The 18,106-nt window shown below is 38.8% G+C and overlaps 4 protein-coding genes and 1 pseudogene across 5 annotated transcripts; 2 read left to right on the top strand and 3 right to left on the bottom strand.

Annotated features, from left to right (window-relative positions):
• The first annotated feature begins 2,440 nt into the window (after positions 1–2,440).
• LOC147297608 (ATP-dependent zinc metalloprotease) lies at positions 2,441–5,789 on the top strand. Of its 2 annotated transcripts, none has more exons than XM_086229533.1 (8): positions 2,441–2,948; positions 3,641–3,700; positions 3,885–4,133; positions 4,216–4,292; positions 4,484–4,560; positions 4,938–5,070; positions 5,168–5,374; positions 5,470–5,789. In XM_086229533.1, exons 1-7 carry the CDS (start codon positions 2,492–2,494, stop codon positions 5,321–5,323), a joined length of 1,209 nt encoding a protein of 402 aa, XP_086085659.1. In that variant the 5' UTR covers positions 2,441–2,491; the 3' UTR covers positions 5,324–5,374; positions 5,470–5,789. The 2 variants fall into 2 exon arrangements, with proteins under 2 accessions (XP_086085659.1, XP_086085660.1); XM_086229534.1 differs by having other exon boundaries at positions 4,484–4,583.
• Positions 5,790–6,056: 267 nt separating this feature from the next.
• On the bottom strand, positions 6,057–8,356 carry LOC147297607 (uncharacterized protein At4g26485-like). Its single transcript, XM_086229536.1, has 4 exons — positions 8,262–8,356; positions 7,168–7,767; positions 6,881–7,079; positions 6,057–6,659 (listed from the first exon to the last, which is right to left on the bottom strand). The coding sequence occupies exons 2-4, from the start codon at positions 7,598–7,600 to the stop codon at positions 6,356–6,358; spliced, it is 936 nt and encodes a 311-aa protein (XP_086085662.1). The 5' UTR covers positions 7,601–7,767; positions 8,262–8,356; the 3' UTR covers positions 6,057–6,355.
• A 1,268-nt stretch (positions 8,357–9,624) lies between these two features.
• On the top strand, positions 9,625–10,466 carry LOC147297606 (uncharacterized protein At4g26485-like). The gene is made up of 3 exons (XM_086236191.1): positions 9,625–9,652; positions 9,733–9,812; positions 10,164–10,466. Exons 1-3 carry the CDS (start codon positions 9,625–9,627, stop codon positions 10,464–10,466), a joined length of 411 nt encoding a protein of 136 aa, XP_086092317.1.
• Positions 10,467–10,681: 215 nt separating this feature from the next.
• On the bottom strand, positions 10,682–11,351 carry LOC147297605 (SKP1-like protein 1 pseudogene; annotated as a pseudogene).
• A 1,402-nt stretch (positions 11,352–12,753) lies between these two features.
• Positions 12,754–15,481, bottom strand: LOC147297604 (uncharacterized protein At4g26485-like). The gene is made up of 4 exons (XM_086229535.1): positions 14,912–15,481; positions 13,789–14,453; positions 13,502–13,700; positions 12,754–13,280 (listed from the first exon to the last, which is right to left on the bottom strand). The coding sequence occupies exons 2-4, from the start codon at positions 14,297–14,299 to the stop codon at positions 12,962–12,964; spliced, it is 1,029 nt and encodes a 342-aa protein (XP_086085661.1). The 5' UTR covers positions 14,300–14,453; positions 14,912–15,481; the 3' UTR covers positions 12,754–12,961.
• Positions 15,482–18,106: the final 2,625 nt, after the last annotated feature.

Raw genomic sequence — 18,106 nt, 5'->3', positions numbered from 1 at the left:
GAGAGATGTGGACGGGAAGAACAATGAGATTGATTGGGTGGTGGTGTGGGGATTGTGGATTTCTCTTATCGTTGAGGAGAGGTTCAAGATGTTCGATGCTTTTGAGATTGACAAGATGTTATGAGCCTCCTACGATCACAATAATAATATCAGGTCCAACAGCATCAAGTTCACAACATGGGCCCTCTTTCGAGACTTGAGTTTGCACAAACACTCTTTTCAGTCTTCATTCTTTCTAATGTTGTTTGCATATGCCAAATGGACTATGGAGGGGTTTGCATACTTGCATAAAACTATAAGGGCCCGTTTGTTTTACCTTCTTAATAGGGATTGGCTTAGTTAAGACCTTAAGCTCATGTTTGGTGAGCTTGGGATTAAAAAAAATGGGGCTTAGTGAATCCCCTCTAACTTAAATGAACCTTCTTAGATGGGCTTAGTGAAACCCATGAAAAAGTGGAGGATTAGCTAAGAACCTCTGCCTTGCCTCACCATCGTCACATGGAGCCTCACCATCATCACCGGACCTCTTCCCTGTGACGCCCTCCACTATCGGCCACCAGTCACCTCCGCAACTCCAGCTCTCCGGCGGCTTGCCCAGCCACCCGCGCGCAGCCCAGCCCATCTCAGCCACCAGCTCGCAGCCCAGCTCTCCGGCTGCTTGCCCAGCCACCGGCGCGCAGCCCAGCCCAGCCTAACCACCCGCTCGCAGCCCAGCTCTCCGGCGGCTTGCCCAGCCACCCGCGCGCAGACCACCCCAACCCAGCCACCCGCTCGCAGCCCAGCTTTCCGGCGGCTTGCCCAGCCACCCGCGCGCAGACCACCCCAGCCCAGCCACCCGCTCGCAGCCCAGCTCTCCGTCGGCTTGCCCAGCCACCCGCGCGCAGCCCACCCCAGCCCAGCCACCTGCTCGCAGCCCAGCCACCTGCTCGCAGCCCAGCCACCCGCTCGCAGCCCAGCTCTCCGGCGAAGTCGGTCTTTGTGTTTTCTGTCTTTTCTGTGAGATTTGCGAAGTGGGTATTGTCTACTTACTTGGTTTTTTCCTGATTGTGTGGTTTGGTTATCTGAGATTTCATTTGGTTGTTGTAATTTTATGAAGTGGGTGTTAAATTTTCTATCTTTTTTGTTATCTGGGATTTCATTTCTGGTTTGCGTATGAGATGGATTCAAATCTGTATCTCCACCTTGTTAGTCCTGCACTACACTAAACATAAAAGCAGTTCTTAGCTAACTTAGTCCATGCCAAGCTAGTCCATGCCAGTCCCTATAGATAATCCATGCCAAGACAGTCCTGTGAAACAAACGAGGCCTAAAAGTATTAGTTATTGTTATTTGATCCTATTTTTGGTAATAATTTTGATTTTTTTGACTAGGGAATGACTAAATTCTGGGATATGGTCCTAGACTCCTAGAGTACATTTCTATAAGAGAATTCAGTCTGAAAAGTCAAAATTGTTAACTTTTCAAAATACGATTTAAAATTACAAATTAGTTTTAGGAAGACTTACTTGTGTGTACTATATTTACTAAATTTATAATTTTCTCTTTTTCTCTTTATAATAATTTTGCAACCCTTTCTTGAATATGAAAACACAATAATAAAGAAAAATTAATTGGTTTCCTCTATTTTATATATTATGAGGAATATATAGAGAGTATGAAAGGACAAAATATGTACAACTTAGTAATATGACATTGTAAGTTTTTGGTATAGAGGAGGCAGTATACCAAAGAGACTTTTTAGGGTACATAGGCATTATGAACTCAAATGACAACTTGAGCTACCACTTAGGAAGTCTTTAAAAATTGCATTGGAGCAGCTCTATTCCCATATAAGATTTAGGGAACATGATTATAATGACTATCTTATAAAATTCTTCATTTCATCAAGTACAAAGCTTTAAGATAAAAATTATATACGCATAATTATACAGAAATTATAAATATTCCAATCATTTCATATTTATCTTTTACCACTAGACCACCTAAGTAAGTAGTTTAATTTGTTATTAGCTTAGCAAACAAATAAAAGAAAAATGATGGTTCTATTTAAAATCCCAATAGCTCACTCGGGCATCATCTCCTATTTTGAGCTTGGACATCATCTCCATTCTCTACGATATAGAGCATTACAATATTTTGCTTCTAGTTGAAAGTTGAAACAACATAAGACTTCTAAAATTGGAAGTGTCATAATTTGGTTTCTTTCAACTAGATAGTAGAGGCTCTACAATCTGGCACCTTTCAATGAGAGGCGTCGAACTCAACCAATAGCCCTAAACTTGTAGTTGACATGGCTTTTCTTTTTTCTCAAGTTCAGAGATCAAAAAAGAAAAAGCAGATGATTGGATAAAAAATAATTAAGGGTAAAATTGTAATTAAAAAAAAAGCCTAAAAGTCTAAAACCACCCACAATAAAAAACTAACTTCCTGGTTCCCAAGCCCTAACCTCCCAACCGATAAAAAAAACCCGCTCTCCAACGGTCTCCCTCTCATGGCTTTTGCTTCCCCAAACCTGAAATCTCTCCCTCACTTGCTCTCACCCAAACCATTTTCTCCCAAATTTTCCTTTCTTTTCCCCCAAACACCACCAAATGCACCACCATCCACCAACTCTCTTCACACCTCAAGGCGCCAAACCGTCCCAAGATCAGCTCTTCGAGAATGGAAAGAGTTCGAGGAGGCAGTGAAGCACAAGGACCTAGATGGGGCTCTCAGGTTCTTGCAATCCTTTGAAACCCAGCAAAACCCAATTGATCCTGTCAATGGGTCTCTACCAGCTGAGTCGACCCGGTCTCGATTCGTTGAGTTGGGGTTGGTTGGGTGGGAGAGGGATTGGGAGGTCTTGGACACGTGTCTGAATGCTGATAATATGAAGCTTGTGGGTAAAGCTTATGGGCTTCTCAAGGACAGGGGCTTCTTGCCCAATTTTGGAAAATTCAGGAACATTGGTAATTCATTTTCTGCTTCTTGTGCGAAAAATGTATTGGGTGTTCGTAAAATTTGCTTACCATTTGATGCAAATTGTTGTATAAACATAGTTGAGTATTCATTTAGTTTGTTGATTTGGTCAAATTCTAACTTTTCCGCGGTGCTATTAGTGATAAATTCGGAATCCGTTTGATAAGATAATATAACAACTGAAAATTTGTGTACTCTGTTGAGAATTCCAATTTTTTGATGTTATACTGCCTGCCACTCTTATTATTATGATCCTATAGCTGTGGGCAGTATTTGATTCTTATATCATATTATGTTACTTGACCTTTAAAACTGTTCATAGTTTCCGAATGACATTATGCTACATTTTGTTAGATGGGTAAGTAGAATTTGAAAGTGAAGTTTTCTGCTGAACTGGATGATATTGGATGCCCAATTAGCGCCTATGAAGAGGTGTTCTGGTTTGGGGTTAAGTTACAACTCCATGTAAATTATTTTATTTTGAACAAGTTATATGTCAGGTCTTCCCTATCTCCTTTCATACCTAAAGACAGATCAGCTTCACTGATCAGTAAAATACTACTAAGCTTTATTTAATTTTCAGCACTCTGAATGTCATCCACAATTACCCTGTAAACTTTTATGGCTTATGGCTTATGGCTTAATCTCATGTTGTTTTCCATGTGTTTCTTTTCCCCTGCAGTTTTGGAGGGAACACGTGATGTTACACCAATTGTGTTGAAGACTTCAACTGGTTTAGAAGGTGCTTCTGATTTCTATTACAATTTTAGAGATTCATGCCTTTCCTTTCTCTTGGATGATGTTCCATTGAAGTGTTTCATATCTAATACTCTTTGTTGAGGAAAAATGCATGTTCTTATGGTTATGATTTATGGTCTTTGAGAGACCTGTTTTAATTTTTTTTGACTTTTTCTACCTTTATCCAGCATTGAAATTTGCACCGAAAAAGTGGGGTCTTTCAGGAAGTTCTCGTCCAGTTTTGATTGCCTTTCTTGGTGGGCTATCTTTTCTTCTTTCTCAAGGCGTCGATATCAGGCCTAACCTTACGGCAATATTAGGACTAGCATTTGCAGATTCTATCTTCCTTGGTGGTAGCTGTTTAGCTCAAATCTCAAGTTATTGGCCTCCAACTAGACGTCGGATCCTTGTTCATGAAGCAGGGCACCTCCTAACGGGTAAACACACTTTTGTCCAGTTTTAACTAACTGTCTCACTCATTGTCTATGCAATTAATTAATTGCCTCACTAAAATTGCAGCTTATTTAATGGGTTGCCCAATTCGTGGGGTGATATTAGACCCAATTGTTGCAATGCAAATGGGCATTCAAGGGCAGGTAATTCCTCTTCTTCTGTGTGGTTTGTATGGCATTTCCCTTGGTTTACAACTTCATCATGTCATAATGATCACTATTTTTTCCATAATTCATACAAGACTTGTACGCCTGGATTGTCATACATGTAGCTTTCTGATTATGTAGTGTTTTTAGGATGGCAAGGAGAGCTCATATTAACTATTATTTTACAGGCAGGAACTCAATTTTGGGATGAGAAAATGGCCAACGACCTTGCTGAAGGACGACTTGATGGCACCTCTTTTGACAGGTGGGTAAGAAATGAAATTGCATGTAAGGTTTCTTGAAATAATTGATTTTGTTTCCAAACCCTGAAAGAACACAAAAAAAATTATGTAGTGTGATGTAGCTATTTTTCCCTGAATAAATATGTTGAAAGTGAACTGTACATAGATTCTGCCTTAAGTTTATGTGAGAATTTAGTTTCTATACATGCAGCTGTGATTATCGAGTGATTTTTCAAACTGCCTTATCATTTGCTTTAGGTTGAATTTTATGCAAAATGTCATAGGTTTCGCAAGTTTGCCTCTGCCTTTTAGCTTTCTAATAAAATCTTGTGGAATAGTAAATCAAAATAATTACACATGTCAAGTGATTACCTAATGTCTTTACATAATATGTGGTCAGGTACTGCATGGTGCTTTTTGCAGGCATTGCTGCTGAAGCTCTTGTTTATGGTGAGGCAGAGGGTGGAGAAAATGATGAAAATCTATTTAGGAGCATCTGTATTCTTCTGCAACCCCCATTGTCTGTCGCTGAGGTATCGCTATAACTGATTTTCTGTAGTTTTGTGATCTTTCCCCAGTGATACTAAATTTTGCACCCCACCCTTTTTTCTTCTTTGTTATCTTGAGAAGATGTCAAATCAAGCAAGATGGTCCCTTCTGCAATCCTACAATTTGCTCAAGTGGCATAGAAGTGCACACCGAGCTGCAGTTAAAGCTTTAGAAAGTGGCAGCGGTCTGAGTGTTGTAATTAGGAGTATTGAGGAAGCAATGTTGGCTAATAGGTGAACAAAAGTTATTTAAAAAATGAAAATGACTTCTTCCCATTTGGGTCACGAGGTAATCTCTGCTTGCCTTTTCTTTTGTTTTGTTTTTTTTGTTGTTGTATGGTATTGATTCTTGAATCAACATGTTTTCTCTGTTTTCTACTTCAGGGCGGAAGCATAAGAGATTCAAAATATAACTGGTGCAAGAAAGGCTTCCTGCACTGCAGTCATTGTCTTTCATCACTTGGCCATCCCCGGCCATAAACAATTCGGATCTACAGTCGACATGAAGAATTGTCTTCCATCAAGTAGGTTGGTCTTTTAAGGATGAAGATCCTCAGTTAAATGAAAACTACTTGTAGAGAAATGACCCAAATATATGCACTCCTAAACCGTTAGTTCTGACTTGTGTGTGAGGCTTTTCCAAACTTATATTTGTAATTGTACCCATTACTATTTGAACAATTGAAGATTTTGTTAAATCACCATTGCGAAAAGGCTAAGAAGTGATAGTTGAGAAAAAATAATCATTTCTGTATGTATTCATTATCAATGTTTTACGGGTGCAATAAATATGATACTTTTTTAATTTTTCCACCTAGGGAATAACTGAATAAGAAATCATGATTATGTTTCATTTGTGCTTTGTGTTTTCCTCTCTAGTGTTTTCTTGCATTACTGAAGATCACCTGTTTTTTTCTCTTTTTGGCCTGAATATGACATCACATATGAACATATAACATAATAAAAATTAAAATAAACAAGGAAACATAGAACACTGACGGTCACATGGCATACTTCCAAGTATAGCCTTTTTTTTTTTTGGTCTAAAGTATAGCCTGTATAGGATATTTTTGGGTGCATGCAGCTGTAACAACAATTTTGCAAGTAGTTATATAGTCAATTAGCCATTAACTCTGACATCAATGTGGGTGCATGCAATTCATTAGCTCACTTGTTGCTGTGTTTTACTCCATATGTACGAAAATTTAAATACCAAGAAAACAATATGCATGCTGAGGCTTAGAGATGAGAGCACAAATAACTCAAGAATTCAAGGTGAACCCAGAACCAAAAGATGAAGTGGTAGCTTGGCAAATTTGTAGGTGCTACACTGTCCAACACGAAAAGTGCGATTGCATTTAGCCCCACTTCCTTTCTTATTTATATAGCCTGGATAATCCCCTCGCGAAAAGCATGCTTCTTCAACCAGATATAACCCAACCTCTTCTGCTAGCTGCACTATGTTCCACTTACTGAAAGGATAAGCGGTTTTGTGAGTGACATGAACTTCTCCACCTTCTGTCAGCATTTCACATGCACTGGTGAAGTACCCCCTGACCAAATCCTGGTGAAACCTGAAAATGAATGCATCATTCTAATGGCCAACACATCCTTCTTCACTTTAGACCAAATAAAGTGGCATGCTATATTGTCAAACTGTGGCAATCTGGAACATGCAATATAATATGATTTTTTTAATTAATGTTAGAAATTGATAGTTTAACAATGTAACATGGTAACTTGCCAATATATCTGGCAAGAAAACATTGCCCCATATAGTTTCATTTAAACTTACTTAATTTGGACCTTGTGTGATTCTTCAAAAAGGAAGCCAGAGTGAGGAAAATTAAAGATTATGCGATCAAACAGTTGAAAAATTAGAAGAGGGTGCCATCTCATGGTGTGGACATCCACCTCATGCAATATTACACAACTCTGTTCCTCTAATTCCCTCAATTTGTACTTTGCAGCTGCATACTTTGCCATTAAAGACTCTACAATTAGCATACAAGGATTTCAGTCAGGAAATATATTACGCACAGTAATAATATTTCATTCAATGTGTACTTAACTACTTATTACCTTTGGAGTCAAGAGAAGTGGCAACCATGTTCAGAGCAGAGCCAAATTCTCTGGCTAAGCAAGCAGCAAAAGAGAAGTTGCCTTCACCCACTAACAGTATCGTTTGAGAGCTGCTGTAATGCTTGATCTGTTTCTCTTGTATAGTATCTGCTCTAACATCTTCATTCTCTTGTTTAGTATCTGCACTAACATCTTCTCTTTCTTGTTTAGTATCTTCACTGACATCTTCTCTCTCTTGTATAGTATCTGCACTAACATCTTCATTCTCTTGTTTAGTATCTGCACTAATATCTTCTCTCTCTTGTTTAGTATCTTCACTAACATCTTCTCTCTCTTGTTTAGTATCTGCACTAACATCTTCTTTCTCTTTTTTAGTATCTGATGCAGTAACATCTTCTTTCTCTTGTTTAGTAGATGCACTAACATTTCCCATTTTGATACTCCTTTAGCCAAAAAATTTCAGGACTTCTTTAACTTCTCACTTCTTTTCTTTTTAGGCACTAAAACTGCTACAACAGTTTCTCTATTACTCTTGTTGCAGCCCTGTGACTCCCATCTACTAATATAAGAGTTGCAGGCCAGGGGCAACTGTTAATCTCCCTGTTTCATTTAAAAAGCACACATTCATAGGGATTGAGAAGCTGAATTGTGTCACATTAAATTACCCATTTGAGCATGACTAGTTTTCCAGCAACAGCTTAATTAAGTAAATCTTCATTGCTCATGAATAGCACAGATAGAAGTGCTACATGGTGTTGGCGTGAGTAAACATTTCATTCACTAAAGTCTACAGAGACACTACTTTTCCATCAATGGCCACCAAAGTCTACATTGTGGTTGGTGGAGGTCGAGAGCTGACTTTGTATACTATTATGTATCTTGTAATTTCTATTTATACCTCCCATGAGGAGATGAATAAACCATCTGAAAACATTAATCAGATCCTAAACCTAGATTTTGACATGGTATCAGAGCATGGTTCTTTGAACTAGGCTTAATTTCAAGGTTTAGTTTTTTACAAAATATTCTTACAACTATAAATCTACCCAGTGTTTTTGAAGAATATTTTTCCAGAAAAAATTCTATTAGTCTACCTGAATGTAGCTTGTTCTGTTCGCTGCTGCTACTGCTGCCTCATCTGCTTGAAGCCGGAGTCACTGCCATAGAGCAGCTGAACACACAGTAAGCAGTCACCCACTGCCGTGTAGAACACCTCTGCCGACGACCTGCCACTGCCAGCTGCTGCGCCGACGTCCAGCCGCAATCACATCCGACCAAGGAGGAGGAGGAGAGGAAGAAGAAAGAAGGAAAAAAAAAAATGAGAGAAGAGAGAGCGTCCGAAGAAAAAGGAGAGAAGGAAAAGAAAAAAAGGACAAGGCATCCTTGTTTGAAAAAGGAAAAGTGAAAAAAAACGGAGAAAGGGGGAGGCATCCTCATTTGAAAAAGGAAAAGTGAAAAAGAAAGGAGAAACATGGGTTCCACTTCTCTTAGACTCCAAACTCCAAAGGTAACATTTTTGGCATTATTGTCACTTGTTTTGCTTAGAGTTAAAAGTTTTGACTCCTTGCATATTCTCACAATGCTGGGCATGCTAATTGTGTAGAGTCGTTAATGTTGAAGGACTTAATAGCACTGAGCAACTTGAAGGAACTAGAGGACGTGCAGGGGATGTGTAATATTGCATGAAGTGCATGCCCACACCATGAACCCACACGCTCTCCTAATATTTGATGGATTGTCTTTAATTTAACCAATCAACATGAAGTGCATGCCCACACCATGAAGTGATAATGTGGCACAATTTTTCACTGTAAGGATGTGCAGTCTTGTGTGTGACATGAATTTCTACAGAGTTGGCCAGCATTCTATATGCACTCCTGAAGTAACCCCTAACCAAATTCCGCTGACGCCTGAAAAATGCATGAACATAATCTAATTAATGGATGATGATCCTTCTTGACCTTCAGCTAAAAAAAGAGGTATACATGGTTTAATTTTAACTCACTGAATTTTGGCGCATATTGAGTTCAGAGTACTTGAAACTAGCGTAAGACTGTGCGATCAAATAGTTTACGAATCAGGTCAGGGTCTTTGTTCATGGTGTGGACATTCACTTCATGCAATACTTCGTATTCACAGTCGTCTAATTCATACAAGTGGTGCACTACTTCACCTGAATACTTCTCCATTAAGAGAAGTAAGTTATTTTCCTCCATTAATGACCCTACAATTAGCATGCAACGGATTTCAGACAAGAAATGTATTATTCACAATAACCTTGATACGGTCATTGTGTACCTTTTTACCTTTGGAGTCAAGAGAAGTGGCACCCATGTTGATGGCACAGCCAAAAGCAAGTAGCTCTGGCTAAGCAAACAGCAAAAGATACTCTTAGTGGGTGAGGGAGACTTTTCCTTTGCTGCTTGCTTAGCCAAAGCATTTGGCTCTGCCGCCAACATGGTTGCCACTTCTCTTGACGCCAAAGGTAACATGGTTGGCAGTATTGACTTCTTTTGCTTAGATTAATTGCTCATTCTCACTTTTGTGGGCATGCTAATTGTGCAGAGTCATTATGGGTGAAGTACTCAATGGCAATGGGCAACTTGAAGGAACTAGAGGACAGGGGATGCTTGATATTTCATGAAGTTGATGCCCACACCATGAGCCAAAACCATCTCTTAATAAACTATTTGATCGCATAGTCTTTAATTTTCCTCATGCGGGTCTCATTAATCTTGAACACAGAAATTCCCAAATTGAGTAAGCTCAAATTAAACCATGCATGCCTTGTTCTTTAACAAAAATTATTGTATGAGCCTGTCGTATATGGCCTCCCTCTCATAAAATTTGGCGCGGAATATACATATTGCGAGAGGGAGGTAATTTATGAAGTTTTCATACAAAATTTCGTGGTTATCAATCCTAAAGTGAAGAAGGATCTTAGTACATGAATTTATTTAATTAGATTGAAATCATGCATTCTCCGGCTTCATCAGGCATTGGTCGGAGGGTTTTTCAAGAGTGCAAGTGGAATGCTGAGCAGAGGTGGAGAAGTGCATTTGAGGCACAAGACTGCATATCCTTTCAGTGAGTGGAAAATAGTGGAATTAGCAGAGGAGGTTGGGTTATATTTGGTTGAGGAGGAAAGACGGTTCTCACTAGTTGATTATGCAGGTTATGAAAATAAGAGAGGAGATGGACTTCGAAGCAATTATGCTTTTCCTGTTGGAGACAGTAGCACCTTCAAATCTGCTAATTATGCGCTACTTGTTCTGATATACCAGCTCTTCTTGAATTAATTGCCATCTCACCAGTCATCTCTAAGCCACATCATATTTAAGTCCATCTTCTTTTATGATCGTGCTGTTCATTCCTCAGCTATGTTGGTGTAACACTTATCAAGTATGCAAATTGGGCTTCTGCATCTACCCAAAATACTCAAAACATGCCAATTACTAAAATTATGTTACTGAAATCAGCTAAAAAAACCAATAATATTCGAATAGAAAATTACCACCGATGTAACAAAAAAACGAATAATATTCATATCAAATTAAATTACCAAAAGTGGTTAATTTGCAGACATCTTTGGCAAGATTAAAGCAAAATATAATGTTGAACATTCCTATGAATCCTATTATGTAACCAAAACATTGTTAAGAAAGCCCTGTGCTTCACTCAAATGCCCATGCGTTCTCTTCACGGATCTTGGCTTCTTCGTCAGGAGCGAAGTCATTCTTGATGTTGAAATGCTTCCGAATCTGTTCAGGAGTCTTTCCCTTCATCATATCGGCCGCAGTTTGGCAGGTCAAGTCCAGCAGGCTCTTGATGTTGAGATAGTTTGCAGCCAACATGAGGTGGTAGAGTGTGTCCGTGTTCATCAACTCAGCGTCGGCCCAGGCCTCGAGCGACCCCGACTCGCCACCCTCCTCTACGCGCTTCTTGCAGTACTCGATGACCTTGGCTAAGTTATTGCTGCTCACGTTCGGCAAAGGTATCGCATTCTTGGCGCACTCGTCCTCCACCATGTGCTTTATGGTCTGCGATTCCATAGCCACCGCCTCTTCCACCTCGAACATCTCTCCGTCCGAGCTCCTTAGGGTTATCATCTTCTTCTCAGACGACGACATTGTAACTTCTTCCGCTTTCAAAGATTGGGATTTTGGAGGATTTGGTTTTGGGTTTCAAAGGTTTTAGACTGGGGGAGATACGTGTTCAAAGCTTTGAGACTTGGGGAAGATTTATAAGAGTCAAAAGTAATCCTATTCATACCTTTACAGCTTTACTTCCTTCCTAGTACGAAAAGGAAAAGTGTGATTTTTTTTTCCTTTTTAAATTTTTTTTTTTTTTTTGGTTTACCTTTTGGAATTGGGAAAGTGTATTGGCACATTAATGCATAGGAAAAGGTATTTCAAATAGGACTCAATTTTTTCATTATGTGTTAATTCAAGATAGCGCTGGGTCAATATCGATAACTGAACCGCCACCCCATGACCGACCATCGAACCATCGAACCGCACCCCATGAAATGGCAAACTTCGCAACTGTAATTGCTACCGAAAAGGTCAGTTATCGATGGCTTCGGATGCGGTATTTTCAGGTCGGTGTAATCGGTTTTGGTGCTTGAGACTTCACCCTTTATCTCTCTGTAACTGCAACTCTAGCTAGTCACCTAGTTGCTGGAACTCCAACTCCATCGCCCACTGCAACTTCGGCCAGTCACCCTCTATCTCTCTTCAAGGCGCTGGTCTGACCACTCAGCCCTGGAGCTTCGCTTGGGAGACACCATCGCGTGCAGCTTCTAAGCGTCACCGTCGCACACTCGCACCCACTCACAGAACTTTGCCGCTGCAATCCAGAGCTCACCGCCCACCTTTGGGATGCTCACGAGGAGAAGAATAGAAGAAGAAGAAGAGAAGAAGAAAATAATAAGAAGAAGAAGAGGAGAAACCAGAGGAGGAGGAGGAGGAGAAGAAGAAGAAGTGTTGGTTGGTTCGGTTGCACCGACGGGTTCAGCATTCTCAGACCGCTGCCGCCACCACCACTTTCGGGTTAGTAGACAAACTGATACCGTCATAACGGTCCATTGTCAAAGCGGTCCATCGTCAGAGCGGTTTCGGTTGCGAAACAGTTTGAGCGATATGAATTATGGATTGTACTAATCTTCTCCTCAGTTTTACTTTCGAACTTATATTTGTTCCCATTCTTTTTTCTAGTCTAAGATTTTGTATTAAATAGAAAAATATCTGTTGTAAATTGCCATCACGTATAGGCTAGGAAATGCTAGTTGAGAAAGAGAATCATTTATTTATGTATTCATTATCAATGTTTTTCGGGTGCAATAAATATGATTCCTTTTAGTGGCCAAAAAAAAAAGATTCTTTTTTAAATAAATAAGAAATCGTGATTATGTTTCATTTGTGCTTTGTGTTTTCCTCGTGTTTTCTTGGAATACTAAAGATCACCCTTTTTTTGGGGCCTGAATATGACATCACATATGGACATAACATAATAAAAATTAAAATAAACAAGGAAACATAGAACACTGACAGTCAAATCGCACACTTCCAAGTATAGCCTGTATAGGATATTTTTGGGTGTATGCCGCTCTAACAACGACTTTGCAAGTAGTTATATAGTCAAGAACTCAAGAAGCCCATTAACTCTGACATCAATTTAGGTGCATGCAATTCATTAGCTCACTTGTTGCTGTGTTTTACTCCAGATTTACCAAACTTTAAACACCAAGAAAACAATATGCATGCTGAGGCTTAAAGATGAGAGCACAATTAACTCAAGAATTTAAGAAAGTGAACCCAGAACCAAAAGATGATCGACGTGGTAGCTTGGCAAATTTGTAGGTGCTACACTGTCCAACACGAAAAGTGCGATTGCATTTAGCCCCACTTCCTTTCTTATTTATATAGCCTGGATAATCCCCTCGCGAAAAGCATGCTTCTTCAACAAGATATAACCCAACCTCTTCTGCTAACTGCACTATGTTCCACTTACTGAAAGGATAAGCGGTTTTGTGAGTGACATGAACTTCTCCACCTTCTGTCAGCATTTCACATGCACTGGTGAAGTACCCCCTGACCAAATCCTGGTGAAACCTGAAAATGAATGCATCATTCTAATGGCAGACACATCCTTCTTCACTTTAGACCAAATAAAGTGGCATGCTATATTGTCAAACTGTGGCAATCTGGAACATGCAATATAATATGATTTTTTTAATTAATGTTAGAAATTGATAGTTTAACAATGTAACATGGTAACATGCCAAAATATCTGGCAAGAAAACATTGCCCCATATAGTTTCATTTAAACTTACTTAATTTGGACCTTGTGTGATTCTTCAAAAAGGAAGCCAGAGTGAGGAAAATTAAAGATTATGCGATCAAACAGTTGAAAAATTAGAAGAGGGTGCCATCTCATGGTGTGGACATCCACCTCATGCAATATTACACAACTCTGTTCCTCTAATTCCCTCAATTTGTACTTTGCAGCTGCATACTTTGCCATTAAAGACTCTACAATTAGCATACAAGGATTTCAGTCAGGAAATATATTAATAATAATAATAATATTTCATTCAATGTGTACTTAACTACTTATTACCTTTGGAGTCAAGAGAAGTGGCAACCATGTTCACAGCAGAGCCAAATTCTCTGGCTAAGCAAGCAGCAAAAGAGAAGTTGCCTTCACCCACTAACAGTATCGTTTGAGAGCTGCTGTAATGCTTGATCTGTTTCTCTTGTATAGTATCTGCACTAACATCTTCATTCTCTTGTTTAGTATATGCACTAACATCTTCTCTTTCTTGTTTAGTATCTTCACTGACATCTTCTCTCTCTTGTATAGTATCTGCACTAACATCTTCATTCTCTTGTTTAGTATCTGCACTAACATCTTCTCTCTCTTGTTTAGTATCTTCACTAACATCTTCTCTCTCTTGTTTAGTATCTGCACTAACATCTTCTCTCTCTTGTTTAGTATCTTCACTAACATCTTCTCTCTCTTGTTTAGTATCTGCACTAACGTCTTCTTTCTCTTGTTTAGTATCTGATGCAGTAACATCTTCTTTCTCTTGTTTAGTAGATGCACTAACATTTCCCATTTTGATACTCATTTAGCCAAAAAATTTCAGGACTCTTTAACTTCTCACTTCTTTTCTTTTTAGGCACTAAAACTGCTACAACATTTTCTCTATTACTCTTGTTGCAGCCCTGTGACTCCCATCTACTAATATAAGAGTTGCAGGCTAGGGGCAACTGTTAATCTCCCTGTTTCATTTAAAAAGCACACATTTAATAGGGATTGAGAAGCTGAATTGTGTCACATTAAATTACTCATTTGAGCATGATTAGTTTTCCAGCAACAGCTTAATTAAGTAAATCTTCATTGCTCATGAATAGCACAGATAGAAGTGCTACATGGTGTTGGCGTGCGTCAACATTTCATTCACTCACCAAAGTTTACATGCATTGTGGTTGGTGGAGAGCTGACTTTGTATACTATTGTGTATCTTGCAATTTCTATTTATACCTCTCATGAGTAGATGAATAAACCATCTGAAAATATTAATCAGATCCTAAACTTAGATTTTGATATGGTATCAGAGCATGGTTCTTTGAACTGGGCTTAATTTCTAGGTTTAGTTTTTTACAAAATATTCTTACAACTATAAATCTACCCACTGTTTTTGAAGAATATTTTTCCAGAAAAATTTCTTTTACTCTACCTGATTGTTGCAAGTTCTGTTCGCCCTGCTACTGCTGCCTCATCTGCTTGAAGCCGGAGTCACTGCCATAGAGCAGCTGAACACACAGTAAGCAGTCTCGCGTCAACGCCGACGACCCGCCAGCTGCTGCGCCGACGTCCAGCCGCAATCACATCCGACCAAGGAGGAGGAGAAGAGGAAGAAGAAAGATGGAAAAAAAACGAGAGAGAAGTGAGCATCCGAAGAAAATGGAGAGAAGGAAAATTAAAAAAAGGGGGAGGCATCCTCGGTTGAAAAGGAAAAGTGAAAAAACAAAGGAGAAAAGGAAAAGAAAAAGGCATGCATGCATGTAAAAGCCTTAAACTTGGACATGAAGCTAGGCATAATTTTAATGTGCAATATTTTCTCTTCTTTATCAAAGGGTGAGGACTGAGGAGGCTAAAGTACAGTTTCCCTACCCTGCAACTCATTTATTAGTAGATGGGAAATAGCAGTGTTGTAAGACTAATTGAGAAAATATTCAAACAGTTTTAGTCCCCCAAGAAAGAACAGAAGGAGTTAAAGATCGAATTCTGAGAAATTCCAAGTCAAAGAGAAATTCAGGAGTCTTTCCCTTGATCATGTCCGCCACAGTTTGGCAGGTCAAGTCCAGCAGGCACTTGATGTTGATAGCCAATATGAGGTCGTAGAGTGTGCACGTGTCGATCTTTTTGTTTTCCTTTTGGAATTGGGAAAGTGTACTAGCACTTTAATGCATAGGAAATTTTTTCATTTGGGGTCCCCGAAATCCTTTCATTTGGGTCATTACCAAACATTTACAGCTTTGCTAATATAAATATCAGAAGCAACCACATTAATAAGAGACAAGTTGAACATGTAAGTATAAAGTTTGTAATTTCATTTAGAATTTTTCTATGGAAAACTATGATGTTTACACAGTCAATATATATTGTTGATCTAATTACCTCTGGAGTCAAGAGAAGTGGCAACAATGTTGGCAGCAGAGCCAAAAGCTCTGTCTAAGCAAGCAGCAAATGAGAAGTCTCCCTCTCCCACTAACAGTATCTTCTGGTTGCTGCTGTAATGCTGAATCCGTCTCTCAAAGCCAATCATTCCATTTCCTTCTCCTTTACTTGAAATTTCTCAGAATGAACTTCTACTATGCTTTTTGGGAACTAACACTGTTTCAAAATTATCTGTGTCATTTTTGCAACACTGGTAATCACATCTACTACTAATATAAGAGTGTTGGAGGCTAGGGGCACACAGAGGGACTAAGAAGAGAAGGTGTCACATTAAATTACCTGTTCATAATTTCCAAAGAAGTTTGAAGGCTTAATTACATGCAGTGCATGCGTGTTGGTAATTGAAAGGTCTATCTCCTAGTTTTCTTTCCCAGTCTGTTGAAGTTCTATGTATTACTTCTGTCTGTGTCATTCATGAGCACTAAAGATTACTGAATTTGGCCCTTTTCTTCTAGAAAACTAATCATGCTCAATTATAGCTAATTTGTTTGTTGAATATCCAATATATTCATTAATTTGTTTGATAAGAGAGATAGACTCATGGGTGTATACACAACTACTAATCATGTGTGTACAATTAATCTTTTATGACTCATGTTTCTTTCATGGTTTCTGAGCAACTTGTAGTATATTTTCCCATTAATTTGTTTCTCAATTTCCATCATTTTTCTGGAAAAGACAGAGATGCTTTTTTTTGGCCAATATAGTAGAAAACTAGAAATAATGGAATTGTCATCCCACATCGCCCAGATGAAAGAATTTATAGTGCTTTATATACCAGAGTGAAACACCAACGTCTGGCCAAGTGCACCAGAATTCAAAACCAACGAAACTCTCGAACTCTCTTGGACCTGGCCATTTTGTTTTTGGTTCATTTGCTCTGCAACCTTTATTTTTTTGGTCCAAGTTTTTTTTTTTTGGTTCATTTTTCTCACTTTTGATGAAAAACACTGGTACTCACATCTACTACTAATATAAGAGTGTGTTGGAGGCTAGGGGCGCTCTGCAACCTTTATTTTTTTGGTCCAAGTTTTTTTTTTTTTGGTTCATTTTTCTCACTTTTGATGAAAAACACTGGTACTCACATCTACTACTAATATAAGAGTGTGTTGGAGGCTAGGGGCACACAGAGGGACTATGAAGAGAAGGTGTCACATTAAATTACCTGTTCATAATTTCCAAAGAAGAAGTTTGAAGGCTTAATTACATGCAGTGCATCTGTGCATGCGTGTTGGTAATTGAAAGGTCTATCTCCTAGTTTTCTTTCCCAGTCTGTTGAAGTTCTATGTATTACTTCTATCTGTGTCATTCATGAGCACTAAAGATTACAGAATTTGGCCCTTTTCTTCTAGAAAACTAATCATGCTCAATTATAGCGAATTCATTCACCTCTTGGATTAATATATAGTTGTTCGATGAATATCCAATATATTCATTAAATTGTTTGATAAGAGAGATAGACCCATGGTTGTATACACAACTACTAATCATGTGTGTACAATTAATCTTTTATGACTCATGTTACTTTCACGGTTTCTCAGCAACTTGTAGTATATTTTCCCATTAATTTGTTTCTCAATTTCCATCATTTTTCTGGAAAAGACAGAGATGCTTTTTTTGGCCCATATAGTAGAAAACTAGAGATAATGGAACTGTCATCCCACATCGCCTAGATGAAAAAATTTATAGTGCTTTATATACCAGAGTGAAACACCAACGATCGGCCAAGTACACCTGAGTTCAAAACCGGGGAAATTAAAATTATTGAGCTCTCTTGAACCTGGCCATTTTTGTTTTTGGTTCGTTTGCTCTGCAACCTTTTTTTTTTTTTGGTTCATTTTTCTCACTTTTGATGAAAAACACTGTAGTGCTCTCTATGGCTGGGATATGAGCCTCCTTTGTCAATATGGGTGAATCAAAGAGTCATTTTCTGCTAACTTGAATTCCCAATTCATTTTGCTTGAATACTTATAGATGTAATGTTTAGTTGAAACCCTTCAACGAAAACTAGGAGTCCTTTCAATTACCATCATGCAGGCATGTAAAAGCCTTCAACTTGGAAATTATAGTGGGATACTACACAAACAATCCAGATTAAGCATTATAGCAGCTCTCAGAAGATACTCTTGGTTGGGTGAGGGAGACTTCTCCTTCGCTGCTTTGATTCGCCAAAGAATTGGGCTCTTCTGTG

This window comes from Dryas octopetala, chromosome 1 (genome assembly GCF_963921425.1).
Source record: "Dryas octopetala chromosome 1, drDryOcto1.1, whole genome shotgun sequence".
Taxonomy (NCBI): domain Eukaryota; kingdom Viridiplantae; phylum Streptophyta; class Magnoliopsida; order Rosales; family Rosaceae; genus Dryas; species Dryas octopetala.
This window is presented reverse-complemented; position numbering and strand designations above follow the sequence as displayed.